This window comes from Silurus aristotelis (genome assembly GCF_946808225.1).
Source record: "Silurus aristotelis genome assembly, chromosome: 28".
Taxonomy (NCBI): domain Eukaryota; kingdom Metazoa; phylum Chordata; class Actinopteri; order Siluriformes; family Siluridae; genus Silurus; species Silurus aristotelis.
Window position 1 is genome coordinate 16814787 of NC_139601.1, and position 20917 is coordinate 16835703.

The following is a 20917-nucleotide window of genomic DNA, read 5'->3' on the forward strand; positions in this document are numbered from 1 at the left end:
TCCAATCTGAGCATGAGTTGGATTGTCTAGCTATTGCCCACGCAACATCACGCTCACGAATAAGAGCAGATAGAGTTTCAGAAAACCAAGGGTTATTTCTACCTTTAACTCTGAATTTTTTAAACGGGGCGTGCTTATTGATAGATGATATTAAACCTTCATAAAAAAAATTCCAAGCAGACTCAACATCGGGAATAAGGAAAATCCTGTCCCAGTCATACAGTGCGATATCAAAGAGAAAACCTTGCTCAGTAAAATGCCGCAAACATCGCCTTGTAATAATACGAGGCTTATACTTCGGTATATGACGCAATGGTTACTAACATCATTAGCAAATACTGAGGCTGAAGAGTACTTATGGGGAGTGTTGCTAAAAATTAGATCAATTATTGTGGACTTTTTAGGATCCTTCACATTTGGTCTGGTCCCTACTAACTGAAAGAGATTCAAAGTATCACAGATTGTTTTGAAACTATCAGATGCTGGCTGTAACCAGTTCACATTAAAATCACCCATAAGTACTAACTCCTTATAATTCAAAGAGGCCAATGTATGCATTAAGGAGGAAATAGCATCATTACTAGCTAATGGAGGTCTATAACATCCAACTATAGTAAGATGCAAGGTTTTAGAAACAATAAGATTTAAAGCAAAAAATTCGTATTTGTTTACTACTGACTCAGAGTGTAACAGTGAGACTTCAAATCTATCCTTAACATAAACTGCCACCCCCCCCTCCCCTCTTTGGTCTATCAGCCCTATAAACAGTATAACCATCTTTACCTATGATTTTATCTGAAACCGTCCTATTGAGCCAGGTTTCAGATATTACCAATACATTAGGGCTTGTATTCATTGCCCAAATACGCACCATATCCAACTTGGGGAGCAGACTTCTCACATTCATATGAATAAAACCCAGGCCTGATCTAGATCTAAAATCAGCCGGAACTTTAAAAGTAGGATCACAATCATTAAATTGACCAGGGTTTGGAGAAACATTTCCAGATATAAGTAACATAAGAATTATAAAACTCCGTCGTCTCACCGTCTTACTTACACTTCTAGCAGATGAGTTTAAAAAAGTGGAGTAATTCACAATGCAATATTCAGATTGTGCTTGAAAAGGCATAAAATCATCAAAACACAAAATTTTAAAGCAATAACTTCAGTTGGTGATCCCATGCAAAATATACATATGTGTACACACCTATACTTGTCAAGTTTGTCAATTCTAAAAACAGCAGGGAATTCATGATGTAAAGTGGAGACTGAATCATACCTGTAGTTGACGTTTTCCAGGTTGATTATTTTAAAAAGTGAAACCACCAGCGCGGTGCAAATAGAATTTACGTTCCGCATTGTTCTAAAATCCACAGGTAATGACCACAAGAGAAATCAAGTCTTTCCTTGTTGATGAAAAAGGCACCCCAGATCGCCTTCTTCCCATGAAAACGCTGTAATGAAGCAATGAGCAGATGGAAGTGATACTCTTTACATGTCCAGAGGTTAAAGTGATATTTTTCATCAGGAAAAAATAAGGGGCCATTATTCTCTCTGACACAACATGCTCCACAAAGCGATGAGTGGGTGACATTTCCTAGCAAAAAGGAAAATACAGTACAGAATGCTGTGTTCATGAACGTGACGGAGTTGAATCGGATTAATTAATGCAGATTCTGCATTAATTAATGTTCTTTCATGAAGATATTTGTTTGATGAATACCAACATATTTCTTTTGTACTGGATATGAAATGCTGTTTTGTAACAAAGTCTATCAATTATACTGAAATATATGGAAGGAAAATTGTGTGGTTTTCTTTTAATATAATATTTGTGTTATTTAATATATAGTATGTTCAGTGCACACTGTATTTTCAGCCAAAATATTTTTAGAATGTATGTATATGTTAGATGGTGTTCAAACCATCATTGCAGGTGACACAAACACTGTATGACTCCATGGTTACAGAAGTTTGAGTTAAGGTCTATTTAGAGTGCCGTATTTCTATCCATGCAACTCATTTTCGACTTTCCCAACCCACTTTGTGATCTCAAAGGGCCCTTGACACTATTTTATAGCCAGGACTGTTTTCTTAAGTCCATATTGAAATAAAAATTTGTGTTTACTATTAGAATGTCACAACTCCCAGGTTTCATGGATGATGTTAAGCACACCATGTGAAATTACCGATTGGTTTTATTAACCACTGATTACTCGTATATAGTTGAAGGCTTGTCCGAGGGTTTCATTTCGTGTCTGCACTGGAGAAAAATCCATGTCTGCCTGACATGGAGCTGAAATCAGATCATCCCCAGCAACACCTCCCCAGCCATCGCAACACACATCCCACATCACTTAATACTAATGCAAGGCCCATCCAAGCTTTCATATGAACATCTGATATGCTGCCAGATGGTTTATGGCCAGCTGAACTACCTGATCCAATGACACTGGATGCTGGCACTGAACTCACTCATATGCTAGTAAATTGATGAGTTGGCAAAAACAACTAGGATTGTGTTGGTCCTACAAGACATGACCTCATACAGTATGTATCATGCCGTCATTCAAACAAAGGGGCATGGTCATATTCATAACCTATAAAAGCACCAGAACTGTTTGGACCATAAGTCATTTTTTTCTGTTTTTACAGAATGCTGTGTTCATGAATGTGACGGAGTTGAATCTCTCGGATCTCTGTGAGCATTTCTCCTGTCCAGAGAGATCTTTATCTCCTGCAGTTTATATCTTACTGTATGTGTGTTCAGCTGCTTTGGTTCTTCTAACAGTGTGTGGAAATCTGCTCGTCATCATCTCTGTTCTTCACTTCAAGCAGCTTCACACGCCGACCAACATGCTCGTGTTCTCACTGGCTGTGACGGATTTCCTCATCGGTGCTTTTCTCATGCCGTTTATGTTTATCTGGACGATCGAGTTGTGTTGGATTTTTGGGAGAGTTTTCTGCACTGTTTTTACATTATTTGGTGGTCTCCTCATGATCTTGTCCATCTATAATATCGCTCTGATCGCTGTGGATCGCTATTTGGCGCTCTCACATCTATTTCTCTACACAAACATTATCTCTAGAAGGACCATAAGCAATGTGGTTTATTCTAACTGTTGTTTGTGTCTGGTGTTTGTTATAACAATGTTTTATTTGAGTGGAAATTTCATGGGTTTTGTAATGTGTCCTGGAGAGTGCATTTTTGTTGTGAATGAGGTTTGGTCTGTAATTGATCTTGTTTTATCGTTTATATTTCCACTTTCTGGAATTTTTTTGTATTTATTCCAAATTTCTTTTTATTAAATATTTTCTTGGCATATATTCACTTCAATTTTAGCATTCAAATATTTTTTATTTGCAAACTTTACATTCGTGATATACAATCAATGTATCAAGACATTTTTTATTTGTTCAAAATCAGGTTTATTGGCCAAATTTGTTGACACACACAAGGAATTTGTTTGCAGCTGTTGGTGACTCTCAAAAGTGCAGACATAAATAAAACTATACATTCAGCTTAGACTATACAAGACAAAACAGATAATATGAGACAATACTGACAATATGAGTATTACATAAAATAAAGCAGCAATAGTGTGTGTAACATATGGGGATGAAGTGATGACTGACTGTTCTGATAATGCAGTACTAATAAATATAAAACAGGGCATATAATTAAGTTCAGTTGTTAATGAGCCTAAGGAAATAAACTGGTCCTGTGCCTGGCAGTATTGGTGAACAAAATCCTGCCAGAAGGGAGGAGGAGGAAGTGTCAAGGCATAATAAACAATTGCCTATAAACAAACACATATTTTCAGATAACAAAAAATGGGTGGCAACAACAAAACTAAAATTCACGATTTTAATATGTAGTCACTGTTTCCCCTAAATAATTTAATGATATGTAGAATCACCTAAAGGAACGATAATTCGAAGCAAATGTAGGAATTTATTAGTCTTAGAGGAATTTTGGCCCAATATTATTTTTGCACAATTGCATTTGAGAGCATGCGCAGCTCCTTCAATATCCCTCCACAGCATCTCAATAGGGTTAAGGCTTTAAGTCTGACTGAGTCATTCCCACACCTTTATTTATATTTAAACTATTCACTGACCAGGCATTACTTCATGGCCTCTGATCAGGCATAACATTATGACCACCTGCTTAATATTGTGTCAGCCTTCTTTTGCTAAAACAGTCGCGACCCATCGACCATCAACAGCATTGACTTTTTCAACAATGTCAAGTCAAGTTCACATCGGACACTGTCTCAGGGAGGTGGTAGCTCAGGGGTTAAGGCATTGGGCTTTGGATCAGAAGATTACAGGTTCAAATCCCACCACCACCAAGCTGCCACTGCTGGGCCCTTGACCAAAAAGCCCTATAAAAAGCCCTAAAAAAAAACCCTCAGTTGTAAGTCGCTCTGGATAAGGGCGTCTGCCAAATGCTGCAAATGTAAATGCAAATGTCTCAAAGCAGCTTTACAGAATTCAAGAGTTTAGGTGAACAATGTGTATTTATCCCTGATGAGCAGCCATGGAGACTGTGGTAAAGGAAAAACACCCTTAGATGTTATGAGGAAGAAACCTTGAGAGGAACCAGACTCAAAAGCAGAACCTCATCCTCATTTGGGTGACATCAAGAGTGTGATTATAGTCTTTAAACACTACAGAACACTGGAGAGTGAGAACTAACATGAGCACTGAAGTGTGTGAGTATGAGTGATTTCCTTTCAACAGTCTTCTACAGTCATTTGAGATAATGGAACCAGGAGCTACTGACCATCTCAACATTTGAAATTATTATAGATCCAACACCAGCTTCTCCATGCCATAGTCTTTAAACACACAAAGAGGTCCAATGTCTAAACTCCACACAAAGTGGAATCCAAATGATGCTTTTATGTCTCTAGATGGTTTGGGATGTTTGAGGGCATCTGCTTCTTTAAAGGTCCACAATCTTCATGAGGTGGGACGTGACTGAAGCTAGAGCAACTTTAGGATGCCTCGAGATGAGTAGAGAAAGAGAAGCAGTAGAGAGGAATTAGTGAGTGAAGTCAGAACGGGAACTTATAAAGGGGCCAGGTATTGTAAAACAGGTGTTGGCGATTAGCACCAGGAGCAGCTGAGAGAGAGCCGCAGAGGAGGCGTGGCAGGAGGATCACTGACAGTATCTACCCCTTCTGGGGCGGCTCCTGGCACCCCCAAACCCACCCTCTCCAGGTGGGCCAGGGCACTCCGAGGAGGGTATTGCCATCCATCTAGGGTCGAAGGAGGAAGCACAGAAGAGGGAAGACTTGGACAGGACCGCATCGTCAAGGATCAGGGAAAGGACAGAAAGGATCAGTGGCAGAGCGACGCCCACCGTGGAGGCCAGAAGCGGAGCAATGCCTTCTGCGGAGGTCTGGAGCAGAGCGACGCCCCCTGCGGAGGTCTGGAGTGGGGCGACGCCCTTTGCGGAGGTCTGGGGCAAAGCGACACCCTCTGTGGAGATCAGAGACTGAGCTACGCTTTCGGCAGAGAGCAGAGGCCAAGCAACGCTTTTGGCAGAGAGCAAAGGCCGAACGACGCCCTCAGCGGAGATCAGAGGCTGAGGGACGCCCTCGGTGGAGTTCTGAGGCAAAGTGACACCCTTGGCTGAGATCAGAGACTGAGTGAAGCCTCCGGTGGAGGTCTGGAACGGAGCGACGCTCTCTGCGGAGGTCAGAGGTCAAGCGACACCCTTGGTGGAGGTCAGAAACTGAGTGAACCCCCTTGGTGGAGGTCTGGAGCGGAGCAACCAGATGTCGGTGATTAGCACCGGGAGCAGCTGAGAGAGAGCCGCAAAGGGGGCGTGGCAGGATGACGCCTGACAAACCTCCACAATTGTGTTTCAAATACTTTCAATTTTTTTACATGAATGAACTATAAATGGTTGCTACACCTCCTCTACGACCAGTCTGACAGGGCTCATGCTTAAAACCATATCCTGACGATGTCAACTCGATTAGACGCATATAATCATCTGGGTAAATCCAGTGTTTATGTCAGTGTAAATCCAGAGTGCTGACAGATTATTATCTGTGATCTTATTTACAATGAGGGCTTTGGGTGCAAGTGATCTAATGTTTAGAAGACCAAACTATTTTGTGTTTGCTTATCTGGCATTTTTCAGTTTTAACTGCAATAAGAGTCTTGTGTTTTTATTTCTTCATTTTACTACATGAGGAATAGACACAGTTTCTATAAAGTGGTTCATTTGTGTACTTGTAACTATTTGTTTTATTGTATAAATGTTGTCATAGTTGTAGTCACTATGTATATTATTTGGTTAAAATTGGAATGAATTGCCTGTAACTACTAAGTTACTATGCTGTTCCCATAAGACATGACCTCATATACATCATGCTGTCATTCAAATGAAGAGGCATGAACGATTCCTGAAGTATATAAGCACCAAAACTGTTCAGACCATAAGTCATTTGTTTGTAAATTGTTTAGTGATACTGATACAGTACAGAATACTGTGTTCATGAACGTGACGGAGTTGAATCTCTCTGATCTCTGTGAGCATTTCTCCTGTCCAGAGAGATCTGTATCTCCTGCAGTTTATATCTTACTGTACGTGTGTTCAGCTGCTGTGGTTCTTCTAACAGTGTGTGGAAATCTGCTCGTCATCATCTCTGTTCTTCACTTCAAGCAGCTTCACACACCGACCAACATGCTCGTTCTCTCTCTGGCTGTGACGGATTTCTTTATCGGTGCTTTATTCTTGCCGTTTATGTTCATCTGGATAATTGAGTCATGTTGGATTTTAGGACGAGGATTCTGCAGCTTTTTTCTGTGGACTGGTAGTGTCCTCTTCAGCCTGTCCATCTATAATATCGCTCTGATCGCTGTGGATCGCTATTTGGCGCTCTCAAACCCATTTCTCCACATTAACAAAATCTCTAGGAGGACTATAAGCATTGTGATTTATGCTAACTGGTGTATATGTCTGGGGTATGTCATATCATATTTTTATTTTAATGGAAACTTCATGGGTTTTGTAGTGTGTCCTGGAGAGTGTTTTTTCATTCTGAATGAGTTTTGGTCTGTAATCGATCTTGTTGTATCATTTATATTTCCACTTTCTGTCATAATCATATTGTACAGTCGGGTTTTTCTGATCGCTAAGAAACACGCCACTGCTATCAGAGAGCTTAATAATCACACACGACCTCAAACACAGAAAATCACCTCCCACTCCATGAAATCTGAGAGAAAAGCAGCCAAAGTCCTCGGGATTTTAGTGTCTGTGTTTCTGGCGTGTTTACTTCCGTATTTTATTTACAGTTTTTTTGAAAGTGGTGTTAAACTACCGGCAGAAACTGTTCAGAAACTCACAATCTTAGTTTGTCTGAATTCCACCATTAATCCATTTATTTACGCTCTGTTTTATCCGTGGTTTAGGAGGTGCATTAAATTTATTATAACTCTGCAAATATTTCAAAAAGACTCTGCAAAAATCAATGTTCTTTCATAACCATATTTTAATGATTTGTAAAGATTGCTATTATAATGTATATAAAAAAAGCTTTCATAACAATTTAAATGATAGAAATTGTACAAATATTATATTAATTTAACTGCATATTAAGTAAAAACATTTTGTTAGTATTTACTCCATTAATATATATATATATATATATATATATATATATATATATATATATATATATATATTTTTTTTTTTTTTTTTTTTATTAAATATTTTCTTGGTATATATTCACTTAAATTTTACATGCAAATATTTTGGAATTGCAACCTTTACATTTGTGGTATACAATCATCAGACAATTGAGCACACTCTTCTTTTTTTATCTGATCAAAATCAGGTTTATTGCCCAAAAAAGAATTTGGTTGCAGCTGCTTGTGACTCTCAAAAATACATACATAAATAACACACATTCAGCTTAGACTTTACAAGACAAAACAGATTATATGAGACAATACTGACAATATGAGTATGAAATAGAACACAATATACAGAGTATAGACAGATCAGTAATGTACATAAAGTGTGAGACAGCATAGTAGTGCAAATAGCAGTATTGTGCATCACGTCTGATAAAGAGGTTACTTTAGAACTTTTGTACAATATAAAGCAGCAATAGTGTGTGTAACATACGCAGATGCATATGCGCATATGCGCAGCTCTTTCAAGATCCCTCCACAGCATCTCAATGGGGTTGAGGCCTTGAGTCTGACTAAGTAATTCTCACACCTTTATTTCATTTTTAAGCTATTCAGGCATTCAATAATGGCCACTGATCAGGCATAACATTATGACCACCTGCCTAATATTGTGTTGGTCCCCTTTTGGATGCAAACAGTCATGACAAACATGCTAATCAACAGGTGTGACAATCAACAGCATGAGCTTCTTCAGCGAATTGAGCTACAGGAGCTCGTCTGTTGGATCGGACCACACATGCATCAGTGAGTCTCGGCCTCCCATGACCCTGTTGCTGGTTCACCACTGTTCTTTTCTTGGACCACTTTTAATACTGACCACTGCAGACCAGTAACAGCCCACAAGAGCTGCAGTTTTAGAGATGCTCTGACCCAGTAGTCTAGACGTTACAATTTGTCAGATTTACTTAAAACTTTAATGACAAATTTTTTACTTGCTGAGGACTCGAGACTCCACAGCAGTTGACTTGCTTATTACAAAACCATCCTTATTTTTTTTTTTTAGCAGCTATAAAAACGCTAGGACCCTCATTTTATTTAGATTTTATTGTAGTTGGGGGACTTTTTATAGGTTAGTATGGTAGATTGAGATTTACACCTGAAGCCGAAGTATACAATTTGCATTGAAATCATGATGAATAAAAGTAAGTACAGACCTCGCTTGCTGTTCCCATAAGAAATGACCTCCATTGAATCATGTTGTCATTCAGACAAAGGGGCACGGACATTTTCTACACTATAAAAGCAAATAACCTCTTCGGGGCACAAGTCATTTGATTGTGCAGTTTGAAAATACAGTACAGAAATGCTGTGTTCATGAACGTGACGGAGTTGAATCTCTCGGATCGCTGTGAGCATTTCTCCTGTCCAGAGAGATCTGTATCTCCTGCAGTTTATATCTTACTGTATGTGTGTGGAGCTGCTGTGGTTCTTCTATCAGTGTGTGGAAATCTGCTCATCATCATCTCTGTTCTTCACTTCAAGCAGCTTCAAACACCATCTAACATCCTCGTGTTCTCACTGGCCGTGTCGGATTTCCTCGTCGGTGCTTTATTCTTGCCGTTTATGTTCATCTGGATAATTGAGTCATGTTGGATTTTAGGACGAGGATTCTGCACCTTTTTTTTTTGTGGACTGGTAGTGTCCTCTTCAGCCTGTCCATCTATAATGTTGCTTTGATTGCTGTGGATCGCTATTTGGCGCTCTCAAACCCAATTCTCTACATTAAAAAAATCTCTAGGAAGACCATGAACGGGGTGATTTATTGTAACTGGTGTATATGTCTGGGGTATGTCATAGCATTCTTTTATTTCAATGGAAACTTCATGGATTTTGTAATGTGTCCTGGAGAGTGTTTTCTCATTCTGAATGAGGTTGGGTTTGTAATTGATCTTGTAATAACATTTATATTTCCACTTTCTGTCATAATCATATTGTACAGTCTGGTTTTTCTGATCGCTAAGAAACACGCCACTGCTATCAGAGAGCTTAATAATCACACACGACCTCAAACACAGAAAATCACCTCCCACTCCATGAAATCTGAGAGAAAAGCAGCCAAAGTCCTCGGGATTTTAGTGTCTGTGTTTCTGGCGTGTTTACTTCCTTATTTTATTTACAGTTCATTAGGTGACGTTATTGAACTGCAGACAGACACATCTTAGTTTGTCTGAATTCCATTATTAATCCATTTATTTACGCTCTGTTTTACCGGTGGTTTAGGAGGTGCGTTAAATTAATTATAACTCTGCAAATATTTTTTAAAGACTCTGCATTAATCAACGTATTTTAACACTTTCTGATGATTGCTATAATAATGTATATAAAAAAGCATCTGTAACAGTTTAAATGATAGAAATTGTATAATACAAATTTTTTACAAATTTAATTGCATGTTAAGTTTGTCTTTATTAATAGTAAGTAAAAACATTTTGTTAGTATTTATTGCATTAATATAGTTTTTTTATTATTAAATATTTTCTTGGTATATATTCACTTCAATTTGACATGCAAATATTTTGGATTTCCCACCTATACATTCGTGTTATACAATCATCAGACAATTGAGCACACTCTTCTTATTGATCTGATCAAAATCAACAAAATCAGGCTTATTGCATAAAGTATAATTTGGTTGCAGCTGTTGGTGACTCTCAAAAATACAGACATAAGTAACACATACATTCAGCTTAGACTTTGCAAAGCAAAACAGATGATATGAGACAATACTGACATTTTTTCTTTCGGCTTCTCCCATTAGGTATCACCACAGCGGACCATCCGCTTGTTCGATTTGGCACGTTTTTACACTGGATGCCCTTCCTAACGCAACCCTCCCCGTTTATCCAGCTTGGGACCAGCACTTAGGCTTGTGCAACCCTAATGGGTGGGGTTGGTTCCCTGACCGGGGATCAAACCCGGGCCGCAGCGGGGAGAGCGCCGCATCCTAACCACTAGACCACAATATGAGTATTAAATAGAACACAATATACAGAGTATAGACAGATCAGTAATGTACAAAGTGTGAGACAGCATAGTAGTGCAAATAGCAGTATTGTGCATCACGTCTGATAAAGAGGTACTTTAGAACGTTTGTACAATATAAAGCATCAATAGTGTGTGAAACATATGGGGATGAAGTGATGACTGACTGCTCTGATAATGCAGTACTTATAAATATGAAGCAGGGTCTATAATTAAGGTCAGTTGTTCACGAGCCTGAGGAAAGAAACTGTTTCTGCGCCTGGCAATTTTGGTGAACAAAGTTCGGTAGCACCTGTCAGAAGGGAGGAGAAGGAGGATCAAACAATCGCCTATAAACAAACAAATAATTTTAGATAGCACCACCAGTGAACAGGCACCATTTTGTAGCATATGACCTCCTCGTCGAGAGAGCCCTTGTTTGGAGCATGGCTTCTGCTACCTCGGCAGAGAGACCAGTGGCTAAGAGCTGTCCCCTCTCAGAGGCCATAGACACGGCCTCCATAACTCTGGGCATGGGTGAACCAAGGTGCCACCTGCCTTAGAGAGAAAATCCCTCCTGGAAGAAATCTCCCAAGGAGGGCTTCCAGGACTGCAAACTATGGTCTGCTCGGCCACCGAGGGGCCACCAAAGGGATGACTGACTCTCTTCAGAACCCCTGGGAGCAGCATGACAAGAAGAGAATAATTCAGGCACAACCTTGGCCAAGACTGTACCCAATCGGATTGGGTGAGTGAGAGAAAACCAGAACAGGCCGTGCGATGTCTCTTGAATCACAAACAAGTCCACTTGTGCTCTGTAAATCTTCCTCCGTATATGATGCTCCCTGGTTTATGTACCATGGAATATATATGCTGACCTTATAGAGAGCAGCTTCCCTTGGGCCAACAGGCAGATGTTCACGTGCCAGCCTGTATAGAAGGCGAGATTGCAGACTCCCTGAGGATTGATGTAGGAGACCACTGATGTGTTGCCCATATGGATCAACCCATGGTGGCCTCTCAAGTCTGGAAAAATTGCTTCAGAGCCAGAAGCAGGGCTTGCATCTCCAGTCAGTTGATGTGCCAGGTAAGATATTGCCCGCTTCACAGACCTTGGCCGGAGTGACCACTCATGCCCCCCACCCCCCCACTTTACGTGGCATCCATTGTTAGCATTACGCAATTTCAAGGATCTCCCAAAACAGGGCCCTGTGACAGGATCCCAGGTTCTCTCCACACTTCTAAGGACCGTAGGGCTTGCCGCATCACCTTGATAGAGCGGAGTGAGTTGCCCTTCTGGGAGAGAACCTGCTGTCTCTGAGCCCCCCCACTGGAGGGGTCTAATGTGCTGGACGCCAAGCAGAACCACATTGGACATGGCTGCCATCAGGCCCAGCAGTCTTTGAAACTGCTTCACAGTGAGTGACTGCCCTTCTCTCACACTATTGATGACTATAAGGATGGGCTCGATCCGAGCAGGAGACAGTTGTGCCTGCATAACTGTCGAATGGTCATACACTTTTTGAAGGTGCAGGGTAAGAATGCAAGGCCCACGGAAGGACCCAATAATGGTAAGCTTCGGCCACGAAATCAAACCTCAGGAACTTCTGTGCGAAGGAAAAATGGATTTGTGGATCTATCGTGACAAACCAGTCCTTAGATCTGATTTGAGACTTGACCTGCTTGAGGGTCAGCATCTTGAGCCTGAGCCTTACTAGTGAGCATTTCAGCTGACATAGATCCAGAATGGGATGCAACCCCTCACCCATTTTGGGAACTATGAAGTACCTCACCAGTCATCCATGGCTTCTGTTTAGCATGCATGTTTTTTTTTTCTTTTTTTATACAGTAAACATCCTCAATGCATTTCTTTATGTACCCAGTCACAGAGTCAGTGTATTTGTCTAGACAAACGTGCCATAGGTGGCATCTTGCTTAAACATGTTATAGTGCGTGCACTCAAAAAGTTCTGTATGATTGAAGTGGCTTCTTACGGCCATACTTTAATGGTTCTTTTTACTGGCCTGGAGCACCTCATCAGTGGCCTGTATTCTGGGAGTAGCAACACGAGGTGGACTGATTGCCCTAGGTGGGGTCGAGGGATAGCTTTGTGTTAATCCTGGTGTTTGTGTAAAACAAGTCCAGTATGTGGTCTTCTTTTGTGGCAAGGTTGATGTGAAGGTAAAACTTCAGTGCAATAGTTCCTAGTTTTACGTGGTTGAAATCCCGTCGTTATTACGTGGTAATAATGTAAAATGTGTTCGGGTGGGACGTTTGTTGCTCACTGATTGTGTTGGGAAGCTCACGCAGCGGTGAATTCCCAGAGAAGCTAATACGGCTGGCATTTCACCACTAAAAACTCCAGCTGTGGTGAGCAGTGGGTAGCGACTATTGTGGTGTTGATGCACCAGTTATTGTTTTAGTAAATACAGAGTCCACATATATTACATATACACATATTTATGACTCAAATTATACATACAACTGTAATAGAAAGACACGTTATAAACAACCTAAATGTTTTATGGAAATGGAGTATTTGTATTGTTTATTATTATTTGTTTATTATTATTTAATTATTAATGTTTTAATCCACAAGGCAACAGTTTTTAGTGTGAGACATGATGTCATATGTATCATGTGATCATTAAAACAAAGGGGCATGAACAATTCCTAAAGTATAAAAGCACCAAACCACAATGAGCCATAAGACATTTCATTGTTCCTTTACATTTATTCATGAACGTGACGGAGTTGAATCTCTCTGATCTCTGTGAGCATTTCTCCTGTCCAGAGAGATCTGTATCTCCTGCAGTTTATATCTTACTGTACGTGTGTTCAGCTGCTGTGGTTCTTCTAACAGTGTGTGGAAATCTGCTCGTCATCATCTCTGTTCTTCACTTCAAGCAGCTTCACACACCGACCAACATGCTCGTGCTCTCTCTGGCCGTGACGGATTTCCTTGTTGGTGCTTTAATAATGCCATTTATGTTAATCTGGACGATCGAGTCATGTTGGATATTCGGAAGAGGATTCTGCACCTTTTTTTTGTTAGTAGGTGGTGTCCTTATAACCCTGTCCTTATATAATATTGCCCTTATAGCTGTGGATCGCTATTTGGCTCTCTCAAACCCATTTCTCTACACAAACTCCATCTCTAGGAGGACTATGAGCATCGTGGTTTATTCTAACTGGTGTATGTGTCTGGCGTATGCCATAACAATCTTTTATTTTACTGGAAAAGTCATGGATTTTGTGTTGTGTCCTGGAGAGTGTGTTTATTTTATGAATGAGGTTTGGACTGTAATAGATTTTGTTGTATCATTTATATTTCCACTTTCTGTCATAATCATATTGTACAGTCGTGTTTTTCTGATCGCTAAGAAACACGCCACTGCTATCAGAGAGCTTAATAATCACACACGACCTCAAACACAGAAAATCACCTCCCACTCCATGAAATCTGAGAGAAAAGCAGCCAAAGTCCTCGGCATTTTAGTGTCTGTGTTTATAGTGTGTTTACTTCCGTATTTTATTTACAGTTTATTAGGTGACGTTATTGAAGTTCAGGCAGAAACTATTCATAAAATCATCATCATTTTTTATCTGAATTCCACCATTAATCCGGTTATTTACGCTCTGTTTTATCCGTGGTTTAGGAGGTGCATTAAATTAATTATAACTCTTCAAATATTCCACATAGATTCAGCTTTAATCAATGTGATTTCATAAACCTATTTTTATAATGTGCCCAAATATTGCTGCTGTATTAAATATGAAATAAGGTTCTGTATGAAATTGAACAAAACATAATAATATCATTTACCAACTTACCAAGCTTAGCTATTCAAATGTATACACTTACACAAATAATTCAAAAGCATTGTTTATATGCATGAAAAAATCACATCCAACTTGAATCCTATTTAAAAAAAAATCATAGTTCAAAATCTGAGCATATATTTACAATATACACTGTATCTTATGGATCTTGATTGGTTACAGAAGATTGAAAAGAGAATTGTAATACAGAAATCGATTTTTGGTAAATATTACAAATGGTACAAATATACGAATATTTTCCAAATATCAAAATTGCAAAAAAAACAAAAAAAAAAAACAAAAAGGATTATTTGAACGTTTAAGGCTGACTGTAAATGCTTAGATTTTGAACATGTATCTCTGCTATAGACCTCTTTATAAAACATTATACATTTAATTTTGAAAACTATAAAATATTTAAATTATTTAAAATTGAATAATGCTGGATGTAGAGACTCATTATTGCAAATCTGCACATCTACAGGATGATAAAGATTTTATTTAATTTAAGCATTTGAAAGGGAAGATACTACTCTCTCTCTCTCTCTCTCTCTCTCTCTCTCTCTCTCTCTCTCTCTGACAGGTGAAGTAAATAACACTGAATATCTCTTCATCAAGGGCACCTGTTAGTGGGTGGACATACAGTATTTATCAAGTCAAGTCAAGAAGCTTTCATGGTCATTTCTACCATACTGTATATATCTGACACAGTACACAGTGAAATGAGACAACGTTCCTCCAGAACTTCTTTCCACATAAAAGCATCACACAGCTACATGTGTCCTTGCCACATAGAATGCATTATGTGCAACCTAATGCAAATAGTGCGAGACAAAAACAGTGCAAACAGACAACACAATGCACAATCGGTCATCCACAATGCTGTTGGCTTTGCGGATGCAGCATGAGGTGTAAATGTCTATGATAGAGGGGCGAGAGATTCAGATGATCTCCTCAGCTGTCCTCACTATCCTCTGTGGTCCTGCAATTCAAGGCGATGCAGTTCCCAAACCAGGCAGTGATGCAGCTGCTTATGATGCTCTTGATGGTCCCTCTGTAGAAAATGGTCAGGATGGGGGAAGGGAGATGGGTTTTCCTCAGCCTTCTCAGGAAGTACATCGTTCTTGCTGATGAGACCCACCACAGACCCACGCTTCTCAATCAGGTGCTGAGGGACGACTGTGTGAAAAGACTGTAAACTTTTTTGTTACTGGGACGATGGTCATTGTTCTGCACATTCCCAAGTAAACAATTTGTTCTTAAAGTTGATGTTAAAAGCAGGAAAGCGAGTTTGACAAATTGTGATGTCTAGACGACTGGGTCAAAGAGATTCTAAAACTGCAGCTCTGGATGTCTCTGGATGTTCCCAGTCTGCAGTGGTCAGTATCTATATTAAATGTAGTCCAAGGGAGGAACAGTGGTGAACCGGCATAACATTAATGCACGTAGGGAGTGAAAGCTGGTCCGTGTGGTCTGATCCAACAGACGAGTTCCTGTAGCTAAAATTGCTAAAGAAGTCAATGGTGGTTCTGATAGAAAGGTGTCAGAATACACAGTCATACACAGGTGTCAGTGCATCACAGTATGTTGCATATAGGGCTGTGTATTAACAGACCAGTCAGGGTGCTCATGCTAACCCTGTGCAACACCGAAAGTTTTATAAATAGGCATGTGAGCATCAGAACTGGACTATGCAACGATGGAAAAATGGCCTGGTCTGAAGAATCACATTTACTTTTACATGGATGGCATGTGCATGTGCATCTCTTACCTGGGGAACACATTGCACCAGGCTGCCCTATAGGAAAAAGGTAAGCTGACTGAGGCGGTGTGATGGTTTCACCTACCTACTCATTGTTGCAGACTATGTACACCCTTTCATGGAAATTAAATTCCCTGATGGCTTGACCTCTTTTAGCAGGGTAATGCACCCGTCCACGAAGCACAAATAGTTTAGAAATGGTTCGAGAAACACAACAACGAGTTTGAGGTGTTGGGTTGGTCTACAAAAATCTCAGTCAAATTCGAGCATTTGTGGGATGTGCTGGACAAACATGTTAGATTCCTGGAGGTCCCACCTCACACTTACAACACTTATAGGATCTTCTGCTTACATCTTAAAAACCATAGATACCACAGATTCCAGATACCAGCACACATTCAGCGGTCAAGTGGATTCCATGGGTCAGGGCTGTTTTGGAAGCAAAAGTGGGAACAATGTAATATAAGACTAATCGGTACGTGAAAAATGGCCTGTTGTGCCACCCCCCCACCATTTGAGCTCCATCCACTACTTGTGGGATTCTAAGGCCAATTAGGCTTTCTCCAAACTTAAGGATCTCTTCAATTCTGTCTACATGGTCAAACCATGGGCCCTCAGTTCACAGCTAATTACTGTTCTGTTCTGTCAGCTTCTGGGGATCTCAATCAGTCTGTCCTTAGGTTTTCACCCTCAGACCAATGGTCAGACGGAAAGGTTCAACCAAAGACTGGAAAACTGGATTTCGCATCCTCTGCGCTGAACATGCCGCATCCTGGGCTTCTAAGCTGATGTGGGTGCAGTTTGCCCATGACTTATTACCTCACAGGTCTCTCACCCTTCCAGGCCACCTACAGCTACCAACTGTCACATTTTTAGTGGTACCCATTCAATTGGCCCATGCCCAGTACTGTCAACACAGTTGAAAGAAGGCCCAATCTGCTCTCCTCAAATCCACCTGCAGTGATGACCACTAGGTGAATTGCAGTTGCCATCCTGCACTCCACTATTGTTTAGGTCAAAGGATATGGATTTTCACCCAAGACCTGCCACTTAGGGCCATCTGCAGGGAATTAGCCTAGTGCTTCTTGGAACCCTTTTCTATTTCCAAGGTCAACCGGGTAGCGGTTTGCCTCAAGTTCCTCAGAGTCCTCTGGATCCACCCACACCCACATTTAACACCATAATTCCCTCCACACTCACCTCTAAGTTGGAAGTCCTGGGACTCAGCCAGCCGCTGTGTCAATGGATCTCTAACTTCCTGACAGACAGACCACAAGCCGTACGGGTGGGAAAACACACCTCATCCACCCTCACCCTCAGCACTGAAGCTCCCCAGGGTTGTGTTCTGAGCCCCCTGCTGTACTCGCTGTACACATATGACTGTGTGGCCACATCCAACTCCACCACCATCATCAAGTTTACTGACGACACTGTTGTGGTGGGCCTGATCAACAACAACGACGAGACGGCCTACCTACAGGAGGTTAAAAACCTGGAGAGATGGTGCCAGGAGAACAACCTTCTCCTGAACGTCAGCAAAACTAAGGGGTTGATCGTGGACTTCATCACAAAGTGGGAGCGGTCATACCAACCGCTAAACATCTGCGGGACTCCAATAGAAAGTCCTCTCAGGTGTTTAAGACTTTCTACACCTGCACCATTGAGAGCGTTCTGACGGGTAGCATCACTTCCTGGTTTGGGAACAGCACCATGCAGGACAGACGAGCCCTCCAGAGGGTGGTGCGTTCAGCTGAACGTACCATCCACACCGAGCTTCCTGACCTGCAGGACATCAACAGCACGCTGTACAGGACCAGAGCCAGGAAGATTGTGAAGGACCTCAGCCATCCCAACAATGGACTGTTCTCTTTGTTGCGTTCAGGGAAACGCTTCCGCTCCCTGAAAGCGAACACAGAGAGAATGAGGAGGAGCTTCTTCCCGCAGGCCATCCGGTGTTTAAACCAGGAAACACCCAGGATCTAAAAGCTGGTCCACTCTCTCCATCATCACACTTCTTCTCTGTTCAGATCTCACCTTTCGCACCACAACACTTTAAACTCTGGACTTGCACAGCTAAGTGCACTTTATATTTATTTATTTTATACCACACCATTCTGCACACGGACACTTTATGGACACTCTATACCGCACATTGACACTTACGGACCCTTACACCACACCATACCGCACACGGACACTTTGTGGACAACCCACCACTAAAATTGTCTGTTGTTTACACTTTGGTACACATTGTTTACTGTTTCACTGTCTACTGCCATAAGGATTTTCTTTGTATATAAATTTTTCTCTTTGTTTACATACATATCTTTATATATCCTTTTATATCTTATTTTATATATATAGTTTTTATACTTTATTTATCTGCTTTTTTTTTTCTTTCCCCCCACCCTATTCCTCTCTTGCCGGACCTTCGTATAAAGCATTTCACTGCATGTCGTACCCTGTATGTATGTGTATGTGATGAATAAAATATTGATTTGATTTGATTTGACATCTCCCGTCCTAAACTTGTCCCAGCCTGCTCCTTGGTTTGTTTCTGTGCATTGTTTGTTGAATGTTTGTATATTTGGACTATTTTTAGCATCTTTATTTTACTTCCTGGTGTCTTGGTTTTTTTTGAGGGTTCTTCTCATCTGCCCCTAATATTTACATTTTATGTTTTTCCCTTTTTTAAATTCACAGACCTTTTAGAATTCTGTTTTTATTTTGTCATTATGAAATACTAAGCATAGATTAATGAGAAAAAAATATAAAAATAAAAAAAAAGTAAAAAGGGTCTGAATATATGTGTGTGTGTGTGTGTGTGTGTGTGTGTGTGTGTGTGTTTAAATTATTTGTTGTATGTAACATTCATGTGAGTAATGAATATACATAAGCCTTCTTTTCCAGATCAAGTTATGACATAATATTTATCAAACTTCCAGTCAAACTTGGGGGTGTGATCAATTTCTCTGCTATAAAAATATCGGAGCAGACCTGTGCTAGAATTATTAGAATTTATTTCATTCAAACGGTACTATTTCTCAAGGCAACATTTTTTATGCATTCATGAACCTATCTGAACGCTGTGAGCATTTCTCCTGTCCAGAGAGATCTGTATTTCCTGCAGTTTATATCTTACTGTACGTGTGTTCAGCTGCTGTAGTTCTGCTAACATTGTGTGGAAATCTGCTCGTCATCATCTCTGTTTTTCATTTTAAGCAGCTTCACACACCGACCAACATGCTCGTGCTCTCTCTGGCTGTGACGGATTTCCTTATTGGAGCTTTTGTCATGCCTTCGGTGTTCATCTGGATAATCAAGTCATGCTGGTTATTAGGGACTGGTTTGTGCATGTTTGTTATGATAACTGCCTGCTTTCTTATGAGCTCCTCTATATATAATATTGTTTTAATCGCTATTGACCGGTATTTGGCTCTCTCAAACCCACTTCTCTACATGACCAGCGTGTCTGTTAGGATTATTTCTGTTGTAATTGTTTTTGATCAGTGTGTTGTTGTGGCTTATAACTTTGCTCTTTTGTATTTCAATGGAAACTTTAAGGGTTATCTAATCTGTCCAGGACAGTGTTTTATCATGTTAAACAAACTTTGGTTTATAATAGATCTTGTATATTCATTTATATTTCCATTTTCTGTCATAATCATATTTTATACTCTGGTTTTTCTAATTGCTAAGAAACATGCGACTGCTATCAGAGAGCGTAATAATCACACACGACCTCGAACACAAACAGTCTCCATGAAATCTGAGAGAAAAGCAGCCAAAGTCCTCGGCATATTAATATCTGTTTTTCTTGCTTGTTTACTTCCATATTTTCTTTATAGTCTTTTAGGTGATATTATTCAAACACCAGAAGACATATTTCCAAAAGTCTTGATTGTGTTTTGTCTGAATTCCACCCTAAACCCCATTATTTACGCTCTGTTATACCCGTGGTTTAGGAGGTGCATTAAGTTCATTATAACGCTGAAAATATTCCAAACCAATTCTGCATTAATCAATGTTCTTTCCTGAATCATATAAAAAAATAATAATTGATTTGCACCACGGTTTGGAAATGTAGCTATAAAACTGAACAAAAAGACTCATTTCAAAGAATTAATAATATCCCAATTTCACATAGATATTTGAGGTTACTGAAAAGACCAGTAAATTAACATATACAATATACTGTACTGTGTAACAGTCAGACACCAGGGCACTGTTTATAATTAAATCACCATTCTGTGGACATTGTTAATTATTTGGCAGTAAACATAAATGAGAGAAATATACTCAGTTTGTTAAAAAAAAAAAAAAAAAAAAAGAGAGAGAGAGAGAGAGAGAGAGCGAGAGAGAGCAGCCACATAATGAACTGTTCTAGGACTACCAGATTAGGAATTTAATACCAATTATAATAATTATTTAATACCATTGTAATACTCTGTGTGTCTCTCTGTCTCCAGCATTCCTTGCCAGTTAAACCTGCCTTTTCTTCATTCAAAACTGACACTCAGACATCACCAGGCTGCTTAATAAATTTGGCTTTAAGTCGTGTCCTCTGTTTTATACTTTTAGGGCACTGATGTGTGAAATTAAGTGTAACCCAGAACAGAAGAGTAAAAGAGACCAAACTGTCAGTAG

At 40.0% G+C, this 20917-nt stretch overlaps 1 protein-coding gene and 2 pseudogenes across 3 annotated transcripts; all 3 read left to right on the forward strand.

Moving 5' to 3' along the window:
• The first annotated feature begins 6520 nt into the window (after nt 1-6520).
• LOC310722158 (trace amine-associated receptor 6 pseudogene) lies at nt 6521-7513 on the forward strand (annotated as a pseudogene). Its single transcript has one exon. The product of its transcript is annotated as a trace amine-associated receptor 6 pseudogene (transcript).
• Nucleotides 7514-9039: 1526 nt separating this feature from the next.
• On the forward strand, nt 9040-10015 carry LOC310722254 (trace amine-associated receptor 6 pseudogene; annotated as a pseudogene). The gene has a single exon. The product of its transcript is annotated as a trace amine-associated receptor 6 pseudogene (transcript).
• Nucleotides 10016-13425: 3410 nt separating this feature from the next.
• LOC310722190 (trace amine-associated receptor 6-like) lies at nt 13426-20308 on the forward strand (the record flags this gene model as incomplete). The annotated part of the gene is made up of 2 exons (XM_083534562.1): nt 13426-14348; nt 20239-20308. 2 exons carry the CDS (start codon nt 13426-13428, stop codon nt 20306-20308), a joined length of 993 nt encoding a protein of 330 aa, XP_083390688.1.
• Between the last annotated feature and the right edge of the window lie 609 nt (nt 20309-20917).